Raw genomic sequence first — 17,972 nt, 5'->3', positions numbered from 1 at the left:
TTATGTTCCAATAAAACTTTATTTATAAGAAATAGGCAATAACTTGATTTGGTCTAAAGGCTGCTTTTTGCCCATCTTTGCTTTAAAGGAGAAAAATTACAGAGTCATTTAAATAGATGCAAAAAACCATCTGATAAAGTTCAACACTAATACGTGATTAAAAAGAAAAAGACTCTCAGAAAAATAGATTTCTTAACTGGATAAAGACTAGCTAACAAAACCCTTCAGCAAACATCATACAAATATCATTAGAAGAAATTTTGATGTTATTCTTACTGTAGTGCTACAGGCTTCTCTTTATATATGGCCTTTCTGGCCCTGGATTTATAGTTCCACCAATTTTATTTGTTAGGCCACAGTCTTACAAAGGGACTGAACGGTTTACTATGCAAATAAGGTGTGTAAAACCCTTACAGGGATTGAACAATTTACTGGGTAAAGAAGATGTGTACACCCACCCAACAGGACTGAGCAATTTGCTTATGTAAGCAGCCAGCTGAACAGAGATTTGGGGAGAGAGAAATAGGGAGACAGAGAGAGAGAGAAGAAGCATCAGAGTGCAGGGCCGAGCGAAGGGCCTGCCTGTGGTCATGGCTGAGAAGAAGCTGAGAGCTGTCTTGGTTGGAAGATGTCCTGACTGAAGAACTATATCCTGTCTTCTGAGTTGTCTCCAGTTATTTCCAAGTTGGTTCTGACTCTGAGTTGTAAGCTTTTACTTCCACAGCTCATAAGAACCACTTATGAGTTCTGTGAGACATTGCAGCAAATTACTGAATCTAAAGACGGGACCAAGAGTGCTAAGGGGAGAGGGATTAATTGATGTTTGAGATGATGGGGTGGTACAGCAGCCTGGAGAAGTTGGACGTTTGGGACATCTTTAACTTCCACCTCATAGGAACCAGCTTGTGCTGATTCTTTGTTTTATTTATTTATTTTTTTAAATTGTACTTTACATGAAGGTTTACAGATCAAACTAGTTTCTCATCAAACAGTTAGGACACACGTTGTTCTACGACATTGGTTAACAACCCCACGACATGCCACAGTCTCCCTTTTCAATCCTGGGTTCCCTGTTACCAGCATTCCTGTTCTGTCCTGTCTTCCAGCCCCTGCCCCAGGGCTGGTGCACCCCTTTAGTTTGTTTTGTTCCATGGGCCTGATCAATCTTTGGCTGAAGGGTGAGCCTCAGGAGTGACCTCATTACTGAGCTGAGAGGGTGTCCCGGGGTCATACTCTCAGGGTTTCTCCAGTCTCTTTCTATCAGGACAGCAAGTCAGGTCTTTCTTTTTGAGTTAGAATTTTGTTCTACATTTTTTCCAACTCTATCCAGGGCCCTCTATTGTGATCCCTGTTGGAGCAGTCAGTGGTGGTAGCCAGGCACCATCTCATTGTCCTGGACTCAGTCTGGTGGAGGCCATGGTAGAGGTGGTTCATTAGTCCTTTGGACTAATCTTTCCTTCGTATCTCTAGTTTTCTTCATTCTTTCTTGTTCCCAAAGGGGTGAGACCAGTGGAGTATCCTAGATGGATGCTTACAGGCTTTTAAGACCCCAGACAATACTCACCAAAGTAGAATGTAGAACATATCCTTTATAAACTCTGTTATGCCAATTGAGGTAGATATTCCCCGAGATCACGGTCCCCACAGCCCTCAGCCCAGCAATTTGGCCCCTCAGGGAGTTTGGATGTGTCTATGGAGCTCCCATGACCTTGCCTTCTACAAGTTGTGCTGGCTTCTCCAGTATTATGTACTGTCTTACCCTTCACCAAAGTTACCACTTATGGATCTTCCACTTCTTGATTTCATTTTTTTTGTTTCTTTATCTTGAATCTGAAGAGTGCCCCCAAATCACCAGTACTTCCCAGTGCATTGACCATGATGCTAACAAATAGTACTGTACAGTACTGTCCAAGAAGCTGACAGATCAATTGCCTGAGCTATGGGGGATGAGGCTGTGGCAGTCTGATGCTCTTGGAATAACCTCATACTGTCTGCTGCAGGGACAGTTTTATTAGAATCATCTTGCTAATTTTAATCCCAGACTTATTTCCTTCATCTGTAAAAACAAAATTATAAGTAATCCAACATGATGGTTGGAATCAGAACTCTGAAAAAGATTGGCTTTATTCATTGAAATATACATTGCAATGTAAATATGTGGTGCCCTTGACATAAACTAAAGTTATCCTTTCACTCTGGCTATCCTTGCTTTGGAGCCCTGGTGGTGTGGTGGTTAAGAGTTCCGCTGCTAACCAAAAAGGTCAACAGATTGAATCCACCAGCTGCTCCTTGGAAAACCATAGGGCAGTTCCACTCTCTCCTCTAGGGTTGCTGTGAGTCACAATCGACTCAACGTCAATGGTTCTTCTTTTTCTTTTATCCTTTGTTTATACCTCTACACTTATAGGAATTATACTCAATCACAGAAACATTGATTAAACAACTAAAATGAGATTTGACTTGAAGTAATACAGGAAAGGCTTATGCCTTCATGGAGTTCAGTTAGAAAGCTAGGCTAAAATGTTACAAAACAGTAAACAATGCAAGGCTGAAGTGTATACTTGAGTGAGAAGCTGAATGTCAGGGCTCTTTAGAAGTCAGAGAAAACAGCATGCAGAAAGTTGTTATCAAGTACGTCTTGACAACAAAGAAATAAAAGCTAGATAGGATATAGAAATCTTAATTTTAAGAAAAAGGGATAAAATGATCATAAATAGGACATGGGATGAAGCAGTGTGCTTGTGGAATATGGAGGCTGTTCTGAGGAGAATGAATTTTTTTTTTTCTTTTCCTGTAGAATAGTAAGAGGTGAAGTGGGTGGGATTAGGTAGATAGAACTTTGAAAGTCCTACGGAGTAATTTTGACATAAAATTAATTAATTCATTTATTTTCACTGGTAAAAACCAAATTCTCATTATATATCAAACAATAAGCTGGGTGTCATGAGAGACACATAAATGAGATAGACATGGCCCCTATTGTCAAGATGTTTACTCTCCTAGGCAGGAACGAGACATTTACTTATTTTTCTTTTCTAATTCTGTCCTCGTTGTTCCCTCCTTGGTGCCTGGGTTTACTATCCCCTAACTCTATTTTAGACTGTGTAAATTCTCTAAAACTAATTGCTTCTTTATAAGACCATGAAGAATACACATAACCATAGTTAGTTGTTTCCGTTTTATTTTCTAGATGTGATACCAAAATCTACATCGGTTGTTGGAAATCAGGAATGAATTGAGTTGGATAGAGATGCATTTCTGAATGATGAGTCCTAAATATGTGTGGGGATAAGCTTACCTACACGTTCAGCTACTATTGCGGTCTCAGTAGCCTATTTTCTTTCGATGGTGTTTAATTCAGTGTGGAGAAGTCACAATATAAAAGTATCAATTTATGTGACCTCAGGCACATCATCACCGTTGTTACCTCATTTCCAAAGAAAAACACTTGAACTCTATTGCCTCCAAGGTCCCTTCCATTTTTATCAAGCTTTGAGAGAAATAGAATCCACAGAACAAGGGATCGAAGAGCTACAACACATTGGTGTAGGTGACTAAGAATATGATAAATGCCTTTCTTGGAAATCCTAAAAATAACATAATGGATTACAATCATTTTTCCCTAGACGCAAAGAACTTAGTGATAACCTCTTTTTGTTTTTGTGCTTCTGAGGCTTTTTCTCACATTTGAAAATTGAAACCTTTCCTTATGCCTCCTCCATAGTGTTTGCCATATTCAGTTTCAGATCTGTTATTTCCTTGTACTGAACATAGACGATATCCTGAAACCCAAATTCATCTGCAAGGCCTGTGTTTCAGGGCACTCACAGCACAGCTTTACCTTGGACTTCCAAGAGACAAGGAACCGTGACATTAATCTGAATGTTGTTTTGTTTTTCTGGAATACTTAAAACAACCAAACCTGTTGCTATTGAGTCGATTCCAACTCATAGAGACCCTATAAGACAGAGTAGATCTACCTCACAGGGTTTCCAAGGAGTGGCTGGCAGATTAGAACTGCCAACCTTTTTGGTTAGCAGCTAAATGCTTAACCACTCTGCCACCAGTGTTCCTTGGAATACATAAAAAACCTGTTGCCGTTGAGTCGATTCCGACTCATAGCGACCCTATACATAGAGAATTATGTATTGAGTTAGAATTAGAATGAACTGAAATAGAGAATTGGAATAAATAGAGGATGCTAAATTAGTCAATTACTGAGGAAAAATATCTCTGAGTCCACAAACAGCACAGATTTTAATTCTCTCAGGTATGAGTTAAAATTCAAGAAAGAAATGTTTCTACTGAGTCTAAAGTATTAACAGGATTTATTGTTATACAGTGACAATTCCTTTATTTTGACTACTCTTCTGTATCTTGAGAGGTCATTGTTGAGTCAGTTCCATTTGAAGCCATCTACTATAATCTGTACGTTTAGAATGAACACCAGCATACTCACCCAGTGACGGCAGATTCACTCTTTCTTGTTCTTGGGCCCACTTGTTTCCTTGTTACAAATGGAAAGGAAATCTCTTCAATTCTCTGTTATTCCCTGTTTTAGGTGGATTATAGCCCATGAGTCAGAATCGACTTGATGGCACTGGTTTTGGTATTTTCATTTTTGGTGGATGCAAGAGTTTCTCTTTCCTGTGAACTTTAGCTTACATGTTGACCTCTACATACTGAGTATTCAGGAAAGGTCTTTCTGTAAGAGGAAAGAAGAAAATATATCCCTGTCATTACATAAATGGTTTATACTCTCAATCTCTGAGTCAATTCTGCTTCTACTAAAAGGCTGTGCATATGTTGCGGGCTATTCAGTTATGTGCTTCCTCTCATTTATCTAGAGATTCACCATTTATAAAAACATATATGCTTCTTTTCCTGTCTCCTGAATACCTGGCTCTGTATGCCATCTCCACCACTCCTAGATGGACTGTGCAGTGCCTAGTGGCTTGGGACCCACTTCCCTGGCCTGAGCTGCCAAGCCAGTGGGCTCCCTTGGGGATTTTTTTTTTTTCTCAATTTCTTGCCTCTCTCCACCATCCTTCCCTTCTTTTCCCCTGAACACCGGGTGCCGTGTGCCATCTCTGCTCCTTCTAGATGGGCTGCGCAGTACCACTCAGCTGGGAAGCCACTTCCCCTGTCCACGCCACCATGCCAGTGGGCTCACTCAGTGCTTTTTTTCTCTCTCTCTTCTTTTCTTTTCTTGATTTCTTGTCTCCTTCTACCTTCCTTCTTTACCCTTCTCCTGAATACCTAGAGCCATTTGCCATATCTGTTCTTTCTTAATTGGCTGTACAGTACCACTCAGCTGGGGATCTGTTTCTGGTGGGCTCCCTTGGGCATTTTTTCCCTTTACTTTCTTTTTTCTTCTTTTCCTCAGTTTTTTTTTCTTTCTACATATTTTCCTTACCCTTTGTCTTTGTAATTTAGTGCTGCTCTAACAGAAACACCACAAGTGAATGGCTTTAGCAAAGAGAAGTTTATTTCCTCACAGTGAAGTAGGCTATAAGTCCAAATTCAGGTAATCATCTCCAGGGGAAGGCTTTCTCTCTCTGTCGGCCTTCTCATCAAACTTCTCCCAGGCTAGGTGCTTCTCCATGCAGGGACCATGCATTCAAAGGATGTGCTCTGCTCCCATTGCTGCTTTCTAGGTAGAATTGTTCACCCTCTCTGCTCACTTCCCTTTTCTTTTTATCTCTTGAGAGATAATTGGTAGTGCAGGCAACACCCCAGGGTAACTCCCTTTGCATTTGATCAGGGATGTGACCTGGTCAGGATATTACAATCTTACTCTAATCCTCTTAACATAAAACAACAATCACAAAATTGAGGACAACCACTGAAGTTAGTGAATCATGACCTAACCGAGTTGGCACATATTTTTTGGTGACACAATTCAATCCATAACACCCTTCTCCTGAACTCCTGGTGCCATGTGCCATCTCTGCTCCTTCTTGACAGGAAGTGTACTGTCACTCAGCTGGGAAACCACTTTGTTTCTGGTGGGCTCCCCTGGGGCATTTTTCTTTTCTCTCCTTTTTTTCCTTGTCTTTCTCTACATTCCTTCTTTACTCTTCTCCTGAATACCTAGTGCTGTGTGCCATTTCCACTTCTGGACAGGCTGTACAGCTCTGCTCAGCTAGGGACCCACATCCAGTTGACTCCTTTGGGGCATTTTTTTTTTTCTTGGTTTCTTGTTTCAGTTTGTACTCCTATTCCTTTTTCCCAATCACCCAACCACATAAACCTCTCTCATTCCTTTATTTATTTTTTTAAATCTAGTTTCTTATCTCTCCCATCCTTTCTTTACTTTCCCCCACCCACCTAGCTACATATGCCGTATCTGCCCCTTCTTGATGGGCTGTGCCTCACTGCCTGGATAGAATGCCACCAGCACATGACTTCCTCGGTCTGTGCCACTCCAACAACAGGCTCCTTCAGCACTTTTTTTTTTTTGCTCCTGTTTCTTTCTCTTCTTTTCCACACCCAGTTAGCTTCATGCATCACAACCCCACCCCACCCCACCCTACCCCACCTCACCCCAACTATCTGCACTGTGCACTGACCGTCACACACCTGAACAGCACAGGCATGGAACCTACCCTGCACTGACACCAGTCCCTGTCCTTTTGGCCCCTGTACCTGCACAAACAACCCATCAGCCACCCACCTTCCACTGAACCTGCCCTGCCACACCACAGTTGAGCAACAGGCCCTGCGCACTGGACGAGGTGGCAAGAAGCGTCATGGCCACAGACGAGCAAACAACAAAGAATGCCCAGCCAAACTACTCAGTCACAACCAAATAAAAGAAAAAGCAGGTCAAAACAAACAAATGTAAAATCAATAAATGAAGAAATTAATAGCTGAATGTACCAAAGACAACAGACAATATCAAAACATATAAAAATACAGGACAGAATGGATCCAGTAGGCATCCAAAATAAAACACCAGATGGCCTTCTGGAAGGAAAAGAGGCACTGGAACTACCTGATAGGAAATTCAAATCTCTAATAGTAAGAGCTATCCAAGAGTTGAAGGAAAAAACAGATCAAAGCGAAGAAAAACAGGCAAAATTATGGAAAAGGCAGACAAAATTATGGAAAATATAGATAAAACAATGAAAGAATTAAAGAAAATAATACAAGAACAAAATGTCAAAATAAATTCAGAATTAGAAATCATACAAAAACAGCAGTTAGAAATCCAAAAGATAAACAACAAAATTTCGGAAATGGACAATGTCATAGAAGGTCAGAGGAGGAGGTTTGAAGCTATGGAAGACAGGATGAGCTAAATGTAAGACAAATCCTTGGATACTGCTTTGTTTGAGGAAAAAATCAGAGAAAAGAACAAAGAAAAATGAACAAACCTGAAAATGACGCAGGGTACAATCTAAAGCAAAAATTTGCAAGGGATCAGAATTCCAGAAGGGGGGAAGGAGGATGGAAAACACAGACAGGATCATTGAAGAATTGCTGACAAAAACTTCCCTAATATCGTTAAGATGAAAAGCTGCCTATCCAAGAAGCTCAATGAACCCCATATAGGATTGAACTCAAAAGAAAACCACCAAGGCATATCATAATCTCACTCGCTAAAACCAAAGACAAAGAAAGAATACTGATAGCAGCTCAAGAAAAAGGAAAATTCACTTACAGAGTGGAAACAATAAGACTAAGCTCTTATTACTTGACAGAAATCATGCAGGCAAGAAGGCAATGGGATAATATACATAAAACTTTGAAGGAAAGAAATTACCAACCAAGAATAATGTATCCTACAAAACACCCACTCAAATATGATGATGAAATTAGGAAAACAGATCGGAAGGGACAGGAAAGATCTAAAGACGAAAGAGAGTCTGTATGCTTCATTCTTTTAAAGTACAAGACCAGGAAGCAAAAAGATAAAAGTGAGTTCCTCATTCTTGATCAGTACTCCTTCCACCCTCTTGTCAGTTGAGGGCTTGCAATAAAGACAGTGTGCACTGATTTTTTTTCAGTTTGGAAGGCTATGTCACAAATGGGGTCACTGTGACCACCCAGGCATCCATCATTTTGTATTTTGCATCCCTCTAATGTGATTAAAAAAAAAAAAAAGGTTTATCTACATGCAGCTTGGACGCATGTGGCCCAGTGCAGCCACCCTTTTCTTCATATTACAGGAAACTGAGACTCTCAAGACAAGGGGATAAGATCCCATGACTGACTTATCTGTCCACAGGAAGTTCTGAATTCTCCAGCTCCTATGGTTGCTAAGAATCAAAATATAAGAAAACATTTTTGTGACCATGGTTTGAAGATTAGTATAAATTTATCTCAGATTCAATATAAATTTTAAGTGTACTAGCTAAAATCTTTCACATTCAGCACTAGTTACTTCTCTTTTACCTAAGTACACAATCAGAAATAGAATTTTAAGAAAACTTGTGAAGGTTTACTGTTCTCCGAATTGAGGCATTCAATTTAGCCACACTGAATAAAAGCACTTTCCAGTGGTGGCCACTGATTATGTTCCATAATTGTCATGAACACTATGGGTCAGTTGCCAATACATGTCTTTAGTTTTCATGGCATCTTAACTATAACTGCATATCAGAGTTTGTAGTGTCCTTCAAAGTCTTCTTATAATTTGCTGAAACTGAACATCAGATATCATACTGTGTAAGAGCCATTTTGGTCTTATTTTAGATGAACGTCTTGATCTTAGCAGAATGTGATTTCATCGTATCATGCATGGGCAATACTAAGACATAGAGTCACCAGGGTCTTGGATCAAGCATAATGTGTGAAACACACATAGCGACAGAATATTTGAGGTTAGGATTGTTCTGGAGAATCCAAGCTATATTGTTACATTATTTTGGAAATTAAAAAGTAGTTTGGGTTTACTTGTGGAACAGTCAAATATCAAAGGGAAATTTTGTTGTTGTTGTCATTCTTAAAAAAAAAAAAAAAATGTGCGTTCAACTCCATTCTGACTCACAGCGACCCTATATACAACAGAGCCAAACACCACCTGGTCCTGCTCCATCCTCAGAATCCCTGTTATGCTCGAGCCCATTGTTGTAGTCACTGTGTCAGTCCATCTCATTGAGTGTCTTCCTCTTTTTCCTGACACTGTACTCCACCAAACATGACATCCTTCTCCAGGGACTGGTTCCTCCTGATAACACGTCCAAAGTATGTGAGAAGAATTCTTGCTGTCTTCACTTCTAAGGAGCTTTCTGGCTGTACTTCTTCCAAGATGGATTTGTTCATTGTTCTGGCAGTCTGTGGTATAGCCAGTATTCTTCACCAACACTGTAATTCAAAGGCATCAATTCTTCTTCCATTTCCCTTGTTCATTGTCCAACTTTGGAATGCATATGAGGCAATTGAAAATACCATGGTTTAGCTCAGGTGCACCTTAGTCCTCCATGTGACATCTTTGCTTTTTAACACTTCAAAAAGGTATTTACAGCAGATTTGTCCAATGCAGTACATCACCTGATTTCTTGATTGTGTTGCTTTCTTGGGCGTTGATTACGAGTCCAAGTAAAATGAAATTCTTGACAAATTCAATATTTCCTCCCTTTATCATCTTGTTCCTTATCGGTCTGGTTTTGAGGATATTTGTTTACTTTATGTTGAGGTGCAATCCATGCTGAAGGCTGTAGTACGATCTTCGTCAGCAAGTGCTTCAGGTCTGTTCCACAAAGCATTATAAATCCCAAGAAAGATGAAAAGAAAAACCACAATTAGGCATATCAAAGGGGAACTACTAAAAAAGTAAAGAGAAAGAGAAAATCATAGATACGCTAAAGAAATGATTATTACCTTTAAAGGAACAGCAATTTGATATTTCAGGTCTTAAATGATGAAAGTCAGAAGACAATGAGAAAACCTTTTTAAAGTTCTAAACAAAATAACAGTGTACCTAAAATTTTATACTCACTGTTAATATACTTAAAAAGTGATGTTTCAAAAATGAAAGTATTCCAGATTAATAAATGATAACAATAATTGTCTCTATTGGACAACTTCAAGAAATATTAAAGTTCATCTTCTGGCAAAAATAAAATAAACCAAATGGATATTTCTATCTACACAAAATAATAAAGACTGGCAAACATGGAGGGAAATACAAAAGGCATTTCTGTCATCTTAAAATTTCTTTGAGATATAAATACTAATGAATAATAATAGCAATGTGTCTTAGGCTGGGTTATCTAGAGAAGCAAAACCAGTAAAGCGTGTGTAGGTATATATGTATATAGAGAGAGAGAGACGTAGAAAAAGATCCATAACAAGGAAATGGCTCATGCTGTTTTTAGAGGATGGAAGTCCCAAAGCTGTGGGGTAAGAAAGAATATCCTCCTGATTAATGTATCTGCAGGGGCTGGCAAACCCAAGATCAGCAGGCTGGAGTGCAGGGCTGTAGCAGGCTGTGAAGATCAACGAATCTCAAGATCCTCAGGCAAGCTGCTAGCTCAAGTCCCAAGAATCAGAGGACGAGATCCAGCTGCAGGATTCAAACAAGCAAAAGCCCCAGCAAGGTGAGCAGGAAGTAGGTAGGTGGAGGAGGGTGGAGGGATGAAGGGTGAGGTGTTAGATAGCCGCCACCGGCCCTACCCCAACTGGTACCACTCAGAAGATTCCATCATGGGGGTGATCACGTGTCAGATTTCAACAGGAAAGTGATCAAAACATTATATAACTGCCAAAACGTTGTGAGTCATGGCTTAGCCAAGGTGATATGCAATTTTAACCATCACATAATGTATTATGGATTTTATAACATATGTAGAATAAAACAGATAACAACAGTAGTACCTATGATGGGAAGAGGGAATGGAAAGTATACTGTAAGTTTCCTACATTATGCATGATTTGAAGATGCACTGTGATAAGCTAAAGTGGTAAAACTTTAATGATCATCAAAAATAAAAACAAAGGTTTAAGTGAGAAGTCAATGTTTTTAATATTGTTGTTAGACGCCCTCAAGCTGATCTCGACTCACATTGACCCCACGTGACAGAAAAAAAGTAGCCCCATAAGTTTTTCTTGGCTGCATTCTTTACAGAAGCATATAACCAGGTCTTTCTCCTGTGAAGGTGCTGGATGGGTTTAGCATTTTAGAAGACAACAGCTTAACCATTTGCACCTCAAGGACTCATTGATAAGCCAAAAAGCCAAAACAAAACTCTTTGCCCTCCAGTCAATTCCAACTCACAGGGACCCTGTAAGACAGAGTAGAACTGCCCCATAGGGTTCTCAAGGCATGGCTGGTGAATTCAAACTGACAGCCTTTTGCTTAGTGGCAGAGTTCTTAACCACTGTGTCACCAGGGCTCCTGATAAGCCAATAAGTACAGATGAAAAGAATATAAGTTAAATGAAGAAAGATTCATTCTTACAAATAGAAAACAAGTAGCAATATGGTAAGTTTGTAATTAATCCTAACAAAAATTACTTTAAATATAATCTAAACACTCTAATTAAAAAGTAGAGAATGTCAGGGGAGAAAAGAAAAAACAAACCAGGAATGCATGTGTTCTAAAAGAAAAATGAAATAACCAGCCGAGCAACCAACAAAACAAAACAAAAACACACACACACTTTAAATATAAAGTGACGGAGGTTAAACAGTAAAAAGACAGAAACAGATGTACGATGTAAAAAGAACACAAAACCTGTAACCCAACCTGTTGACATCAAGTCAATTCTGACTCATAGCAACCCTATAGGACAGAGTAGAACTGCCCCATAGAGTTTCCAAGGAGCGATTAGCTAAATCAATATCAGTGAAACTAGATATAAGAAAAAAGAAATCTACCAGGGGCAAAGAGAAGTATTTTATGATGACAAAATACATGAAAACCCAAATGTGTATGCACCTAGTAACAGGTTGTCATAATAGACATGTCTGTCTGTGAGGTCTTGCTCTTCAGATAGGTGGGACTACCACACATCATTTGAACACCAGTTTGCTACCTAGGAGTCAGGAAATTGTCTCCTGGCAGAGGGCAAACCTGGTTGTGAGGCTTAGATCATGAGTTTTTCTTTACTCAGCAATCATAGTTTTGTAATACTTGTCCATTGCCTAAAATCAATTCATCCATATACTTTACCCAGTTTTATTTATTGTTTTGGCAAGAGTACCAATGACACTGTCCAGGCTCAAGTATAGTTTAAACTTTCACATTGCTGAAATCTTCCCTCGATTTCAGTCTAAAATGATGTAATCCATCAGAAAAAGAATGGCAATATACTGACAGTATTTGGTTAATAAAAAGAAGGAAAAAAAAATCCTCTCTCAAATTCCCTCAACATGTCGTCACACATTTATTCTTTCCCACCTCTTTGAATCTGCTCAACTGAGGGCAAGGCCAGTATTCAAAAACTTTGTCTTTCACCTTGAAGTCATTTGTTTGTTTGCATGGCTCAAGCATCTTCCCATATTTTTGCCAGGATCCCAACTTCCCAACCCAGGGGAAGACAGCCTGTGTTTTCCACCATGGTGATCCTCATTCTCATTTCCCTGTTCTACAGTCTGAGACAATAAAGCCCCAAATGCCCAAGGCCATGCAGCAAACATTCAAATAAATTTGGCTGTAATTTATTTCTACTTTCCTGAGTCAGTGATTACTTTCAAGACAAATGTTTTATATAAAATTATTAAATGTCTGTGAAAAAAACTTTTGGTGGACGTTTATGCCTATTCCAGCAGCCCAGTGCTTTCTCAGAACCCTAGCTTCCTGGAAAAAAAAAAAATGGAAGCCCCTGAAAATTCAAGTCCTCTGACCTACCCTCTTCTCACCCATTGGTCCTGACCAAGCTTCTCTGACTTTGTACTGGAGTCACTTGTGAATGTTAAAACAAAAAGAAACAGAAAAAAGGGAATGCACATTCACATTTACAAAAGAAAGACACAACATTGAAATTCCTCATGAATGATCGTGAGATTATGAGAATTTTTTGCTTTCTTCCTTATGGTTTCTCTATTTTCAAGTTTTGTGCATTAGTTTTACAATCACAAACAGACAATAAAAGTTGCAATTTAAGCACAAGATAAATTGTAGAGAAAATATAATTATTTTCTATTTTTTGAGAAACATGAAGAAAAAAACTAAGATTTTGTAAACCACTACAATAAAATTCTTTCAAATATCCAGTTTAATGTTAATTTTTCCATAAAAAGTGAGTTCAATTAATTGTGACTCATATATTTCCCTTAATATAATATTACATACATATGTATTTATAAAGGAAATGGCTCATGAGGTTGTGGTGGCTAGCAAGTCCCAAATTTGTGGGTTGGGTGTTGGCTTCTCCAGACCCACGTGGCTGCTGAGACTGATGAACCCAAACTGGCAGACCAGGCCACAGTCTACTGGCTCCAAAGGATGCCAAAGTAGGTCACACAATAGGCCACTGGCCAGTGGGGCTGTGGAGGCCGGCAAATCCCAGAACTGGTAGGTCAGACAGCAAGCCTCTGGCTTAAGACCCAAGAACCTGAGGTCAATTGATCACTACCCGGAATTGGGATCCAGATGGAGAGAGAAAGAGCCTCACCAGGGCACAAACATATATCTTAGATGCAGGCCAAACCCCAGAGAAGGGCATAACTTTAGTAAGGGTAGGACTTCAGTCATGCCCATCTGCAAGGCTGCGACCCAAGACACAGTCTATACCAGTCCTTTCTCATCAACATGTAGGGGTCAAGACAGACAACACATACAATGGAGGACAGCCATACAATATTGGGATTCATGGCCTAGCCAAGTTGACACTTAAACCCAGCCATCGCAGATTTTGTATACCTCACTTGCGTGAAACTCTGTAGCGGCAGTTCTACTCTGTCTATAGGGTCGCTATGAGTTGGAATCGACTCGACGGCAATGGTTTGGTTTTTATTTGCATAGTCTGACTCAGTCAATGTGTGTGAGTCACAAAGACCATGGCTACAAGGGCCATATTAAGTAATACATTACACTGGAAATATATTTTTAAAAAATCTCTGAAACACATACAATTCTTACAGACAATTAATTTAAGCTATCACCCTTTAGTGCGGGGAAAAAAAAAAAAACTTCTCACTGGATGTCATTTGTTCAATATATGGAGTAATAAAATAAAAATTATACATAATCCTTGTAAAACATGTCCAAGCAGTATACATTTATGTGTATAATACAGATACATACACATTTATGTTACACATAAATATATACAAATATAAGGATCACAAACATGTATATATATATACATATACAGATGAACACACAAACACATTTTTTTGTAGGATTAAAACATGAGATGTGGAGATAAGGACTAATTAGTGCATAGATAGTCAAGTAAGAAGTTGCTTCCAGTTTCCAAAGAGGAAAATATCGTCACCTCTCTCATTACAACTTGTGATTTCATGTGGGAGGTGAAGGGTGATATCACATTGGGGTATTAATGTTAACTATTTGCTAATGACAAAGCAAGGAATGCATGTCAGACCAGTCAGATGAATTTAAAAATACATTTTAATGAGGTGTAAATGCTCACGCTTGGTCAAAAAAGCCCCCTTAGCCCTGTGCTCTGCCTCTGGGTACAGCTTTATGCAGATGAACAATCAAAAGCATGATGTTATTTGGAGATGTCCATGCTTGTCTCCTTAATGCAACTGTTTCGGAGGCTTAGAATCTCAGAAGCATTAAAACAAAAACACCAGGAGTTCTAATCTAGAAATGGTCCTAAAAGTAAAGTGAAATATCTGGTCTTTAAAAGTCTAAAGAAACATTCCAGAGAAAGATGGGGAAATGCATCCAGGTGCTGCTACCATGGGCAAGAGAAGTTGTGGGAGTTCAGCAGCTGGCAGGAGGAGCTGGCAGGACCTGGTGCCACGAAGAGCTTCTGAGAGTTCTCAGTAGAAAGGACTCCAAGGCAACTGTTTATTTATTTTGTTATTGTTGTTTATTGCCTCTGAGGAGGACTAATAAGAGTTTTCTGGTTGCTGTTCTAAAAAGCACCAATGGGAGCTTATTTGGGAAAGGGGAAGAGTGGGAAATTTATTGCTTGGAAGTCTTCCCAAACTATCATCTGAGTCACATTTTCTATTTTAAACTTCCTCTTTACTAGGTGTCTTAGCTATCTAGTCCTGCTACGGAAATACCACGAGTGGATGGCTTTAACGAGAGGAATTTATTCTCTCACAGTCTAGCAGGCTAGAAGTCCAAATTCAGGGTGTCAGCTTCAGGGGAAGGCTTTCTCTCTCTGTCAGCTCTGGGAGAAGGTCCTTGTCATCAACTTTCCCCTAGTTTAGGAGCTTCTCAGCACAAATACTCTGGGTCCAAAGATGTGCTCCCCTCCCTGTTATTCATGGTTGGTGGTGCTGAAGTCTCCCTTTCTCTCTGCTAGCTTCTCTGTTTATATCTCAAAAGAGATCGACTCAAGACACAACCTAAGCTTGTAGATTGAGTCCTGCCTCATTAATATAACTGCCTCTAATTCTGCTTCATTAACATCACAGAGGAAGGATTTATAGCTCATAGGAAAATCATATCAGATGACAAAACGGTGAACGACCACACAATACTGGGAACTATGACCTAGCTAAGTTGACACATCTTTTTGGGGGGCACAGTTCAATCCATAACCCTAGGTAAGGAGGGAGATCCTCAAATTTTATTTCAGGGCCCAGGCAATTATTGTCTATGAAATAATTCTGTCCCCCCATTTTTTTTTTCAGAATAAATATTGAGTCTTTGGGGAGGAGGGGTACATGTAATTAGTCAAAAATAATTTTCCAGTTTTTAAATTTGCATGTGAATAATTGATCTGTATGATTTCAATGCATGGTCAAAAACATCACTTCTACATCTGTGATTCCATGATGTGGCTGAAAACAAAATCTTTTAGATATGGGGAAAATGAATATAGGATTCTCAAGGAAAGGAGGTAGTAGCACAATACTAAAACTGTGAAGAAAAGAATGTAGCATAAAGAAATAAGTAATAATACACTTAATATATTTGGCCATAATTAGTCTATCAGTGTCTTGCACTACAGAGTTATCATCTTGTGGGCAGGAATTATGTGTTATCATCCATCACCAGTGAAAAAGAGGAAGACCCCCAACAAGATGGATTGGAAGAGTGGCTACAACAATGACCTCAAGCATAACAACGATTGGGAGGATGCCACAGGACCAGGCAGTGTTTAATTCTGTTGTACATAGGGCCTCCATGAATTGGAACCAACCTGACAGCACCTAACAACAATAAAATCCATCATCTGCCTCCGCATTCCTTAATATACTTCTCTGCACTTAGTAACTAGAAGGGATGGCATTTGGTAGATGTCAAGTGTTTAAAAATTATTTATTTTAGAGATCATTTTTTTTCCGAAAGAGATTCAATACACAAAAATATATTAAGATCAGAGGACACAGACGAAAAGGATCATTCTATGAATTCTGATAGATCGTATCTAACAAAGTTCCAAATGCCATTTATATAATTTATAATCTCCCCACATGAAGGTCTTTGAATTTTTTTTTTTTTAAATGATAGGAGGTAATATGGATTACTACAGGTGACCTCTGGGACTTCTTAGAATTGACACTGCCCTCCAAGTGACTGTCCTCCACGTGGCACTATGAATCCAGTCTTGTCCTTGGGATCTTTTTCCAAATATTAGAGTGTTGGAAATAATCTCACTACTTGTGTATATATGTTGCTATCTCTGGACTCCTTCTTTACTGGATCTTCTCCAAGAATTATAAATCTTTGTTAATGCAAAATAGTCTTTTCTCAATGATTTTTTTAGAGCACTTTTGACATCCTTATTCCTCAGGCTGTAGATCAGGGAGTTCAGCATTGGCACGATAATGGTGTAAAACACAGAAGACAATTTGCCTTGGTCCATGGAGCTGACACTTGATGGCTGAAGGTAGGTGAAGGCTGCAGAACCATAGAAGATTGTGACAGCTGAGATGTGGGAGCTGCATGTGCTGAAGGCTTTGGACCTGCTCACAGTAGAGTGGATGAGCAGAATGCTGGCAATGATGGAGACATAGGAGCCAAGGATGACCAAGATTGGTGCAAAAATATTAAATGCACTGAGACAAAAAAGCACCACTTCGTTGATGTAAGTGCTGGAGCAGGACAGCTCCATTAGTGCAAAAAGATCACAAAAGTAATGGTTGATTATTTTAGCCTTGCAGAAAACCACTCTTAGCATATAACCTGTGTGAACTGTGGCACCAATCAAGCCCATCATATATACCTCAACTACCAACCAGGAGTAGACCTGACAAGACATGGTGACATTGTAAAGCAATGGATTACAGACAGCAACATAGCCATCGTATGCCATCACAGCCAACATATGACATTCCGATATAATTAAAAAAATGAAGAAGTAGAGCTGAGTCATGCATTCGGGGTAGGAGATGGTGTTCTTCTCTGTCACAAAGTTCACCAGCATTTTGGGGGTAATGACAGTGGAATAGCAGAGATCAATGAAGGACAAACTGCTGAGGAAATAGTACAAGGGGATATGCAGGTGAGAACTGAGCCCAATCAGTGTGATCATGCCCAGATTCCCCACCACTGTGATAATATAGACTCCTAGGAAGAAAAGAAAGAGGGGCAGCTGGCGTTCTGACTTTTCTGTTAGCCCGGCAAGGAAGAACTCAGTCACTGTGGAGTGATTTCCTGCTGCCATTTTCCTATGGGAATTCTATAGAGGAAGGGAAGAAGAAATTCGAGGTAGGTGTGAATTTATGCAGTGTGAACCAGGTACAAGTCTTACCATTCAGGTACCTCCAGCTCTTTCCCCAGGTCCCTGTTGTATGTTAAAAGTTAAAGATTCTGGGATCTCAGAATTATGGGTCATGCAAATACACATCAGATGGAATTGTACATATTTTTTTGTTTCCGTGCTCTAACAGTGAGTCTTAGTATTAACTAGCGTCTGAACATCCGAAGA

At 39.5% G+C, this 17,972-nt stretch overlaps 1 protein-coding gene across 1 annotated transcript; it reads right to left on the bottom strand.

Annotated features, from left to right (window-relative positions):
• Positions 1-16,718: 16,718 nt before the first annotated feature.
• Positions 16,719-17,708, bottom strand: LOC135227700 (olfactory receptor 8G50-like). The gene has a single exon (XM_064268319.1). It carries the CDS (start codon positions 17,706-17,708, stop codon positions 16,719-16,721), a length of 990 nt encoding a protein of 329 aa, XP_064124389.1.
• Between the last annotated feature and the right edge of the window lie 264 nt (positions 17,709-17,972).

The sequence above is a fragment of the Loxodonta africana genome, chromosome 15 (genome assembly GCF_030014295.1).
Source record: "Loxodonta africana isolate mLoxAfr1 chromosome 15, mLoxAfr1.hap2, whole genome shotgun sequence".
Lineage (NCBI taxonomy): Eukaryota > Metazoa > Chordata > Mammalia > Proboscidea > Elephantidae > Loxodonta > Loxodonta africana.
Note: the sequence above shows the minus strand (reverse complement) of the source record. Positions and strands in the feature narration are given on the sequence as shown.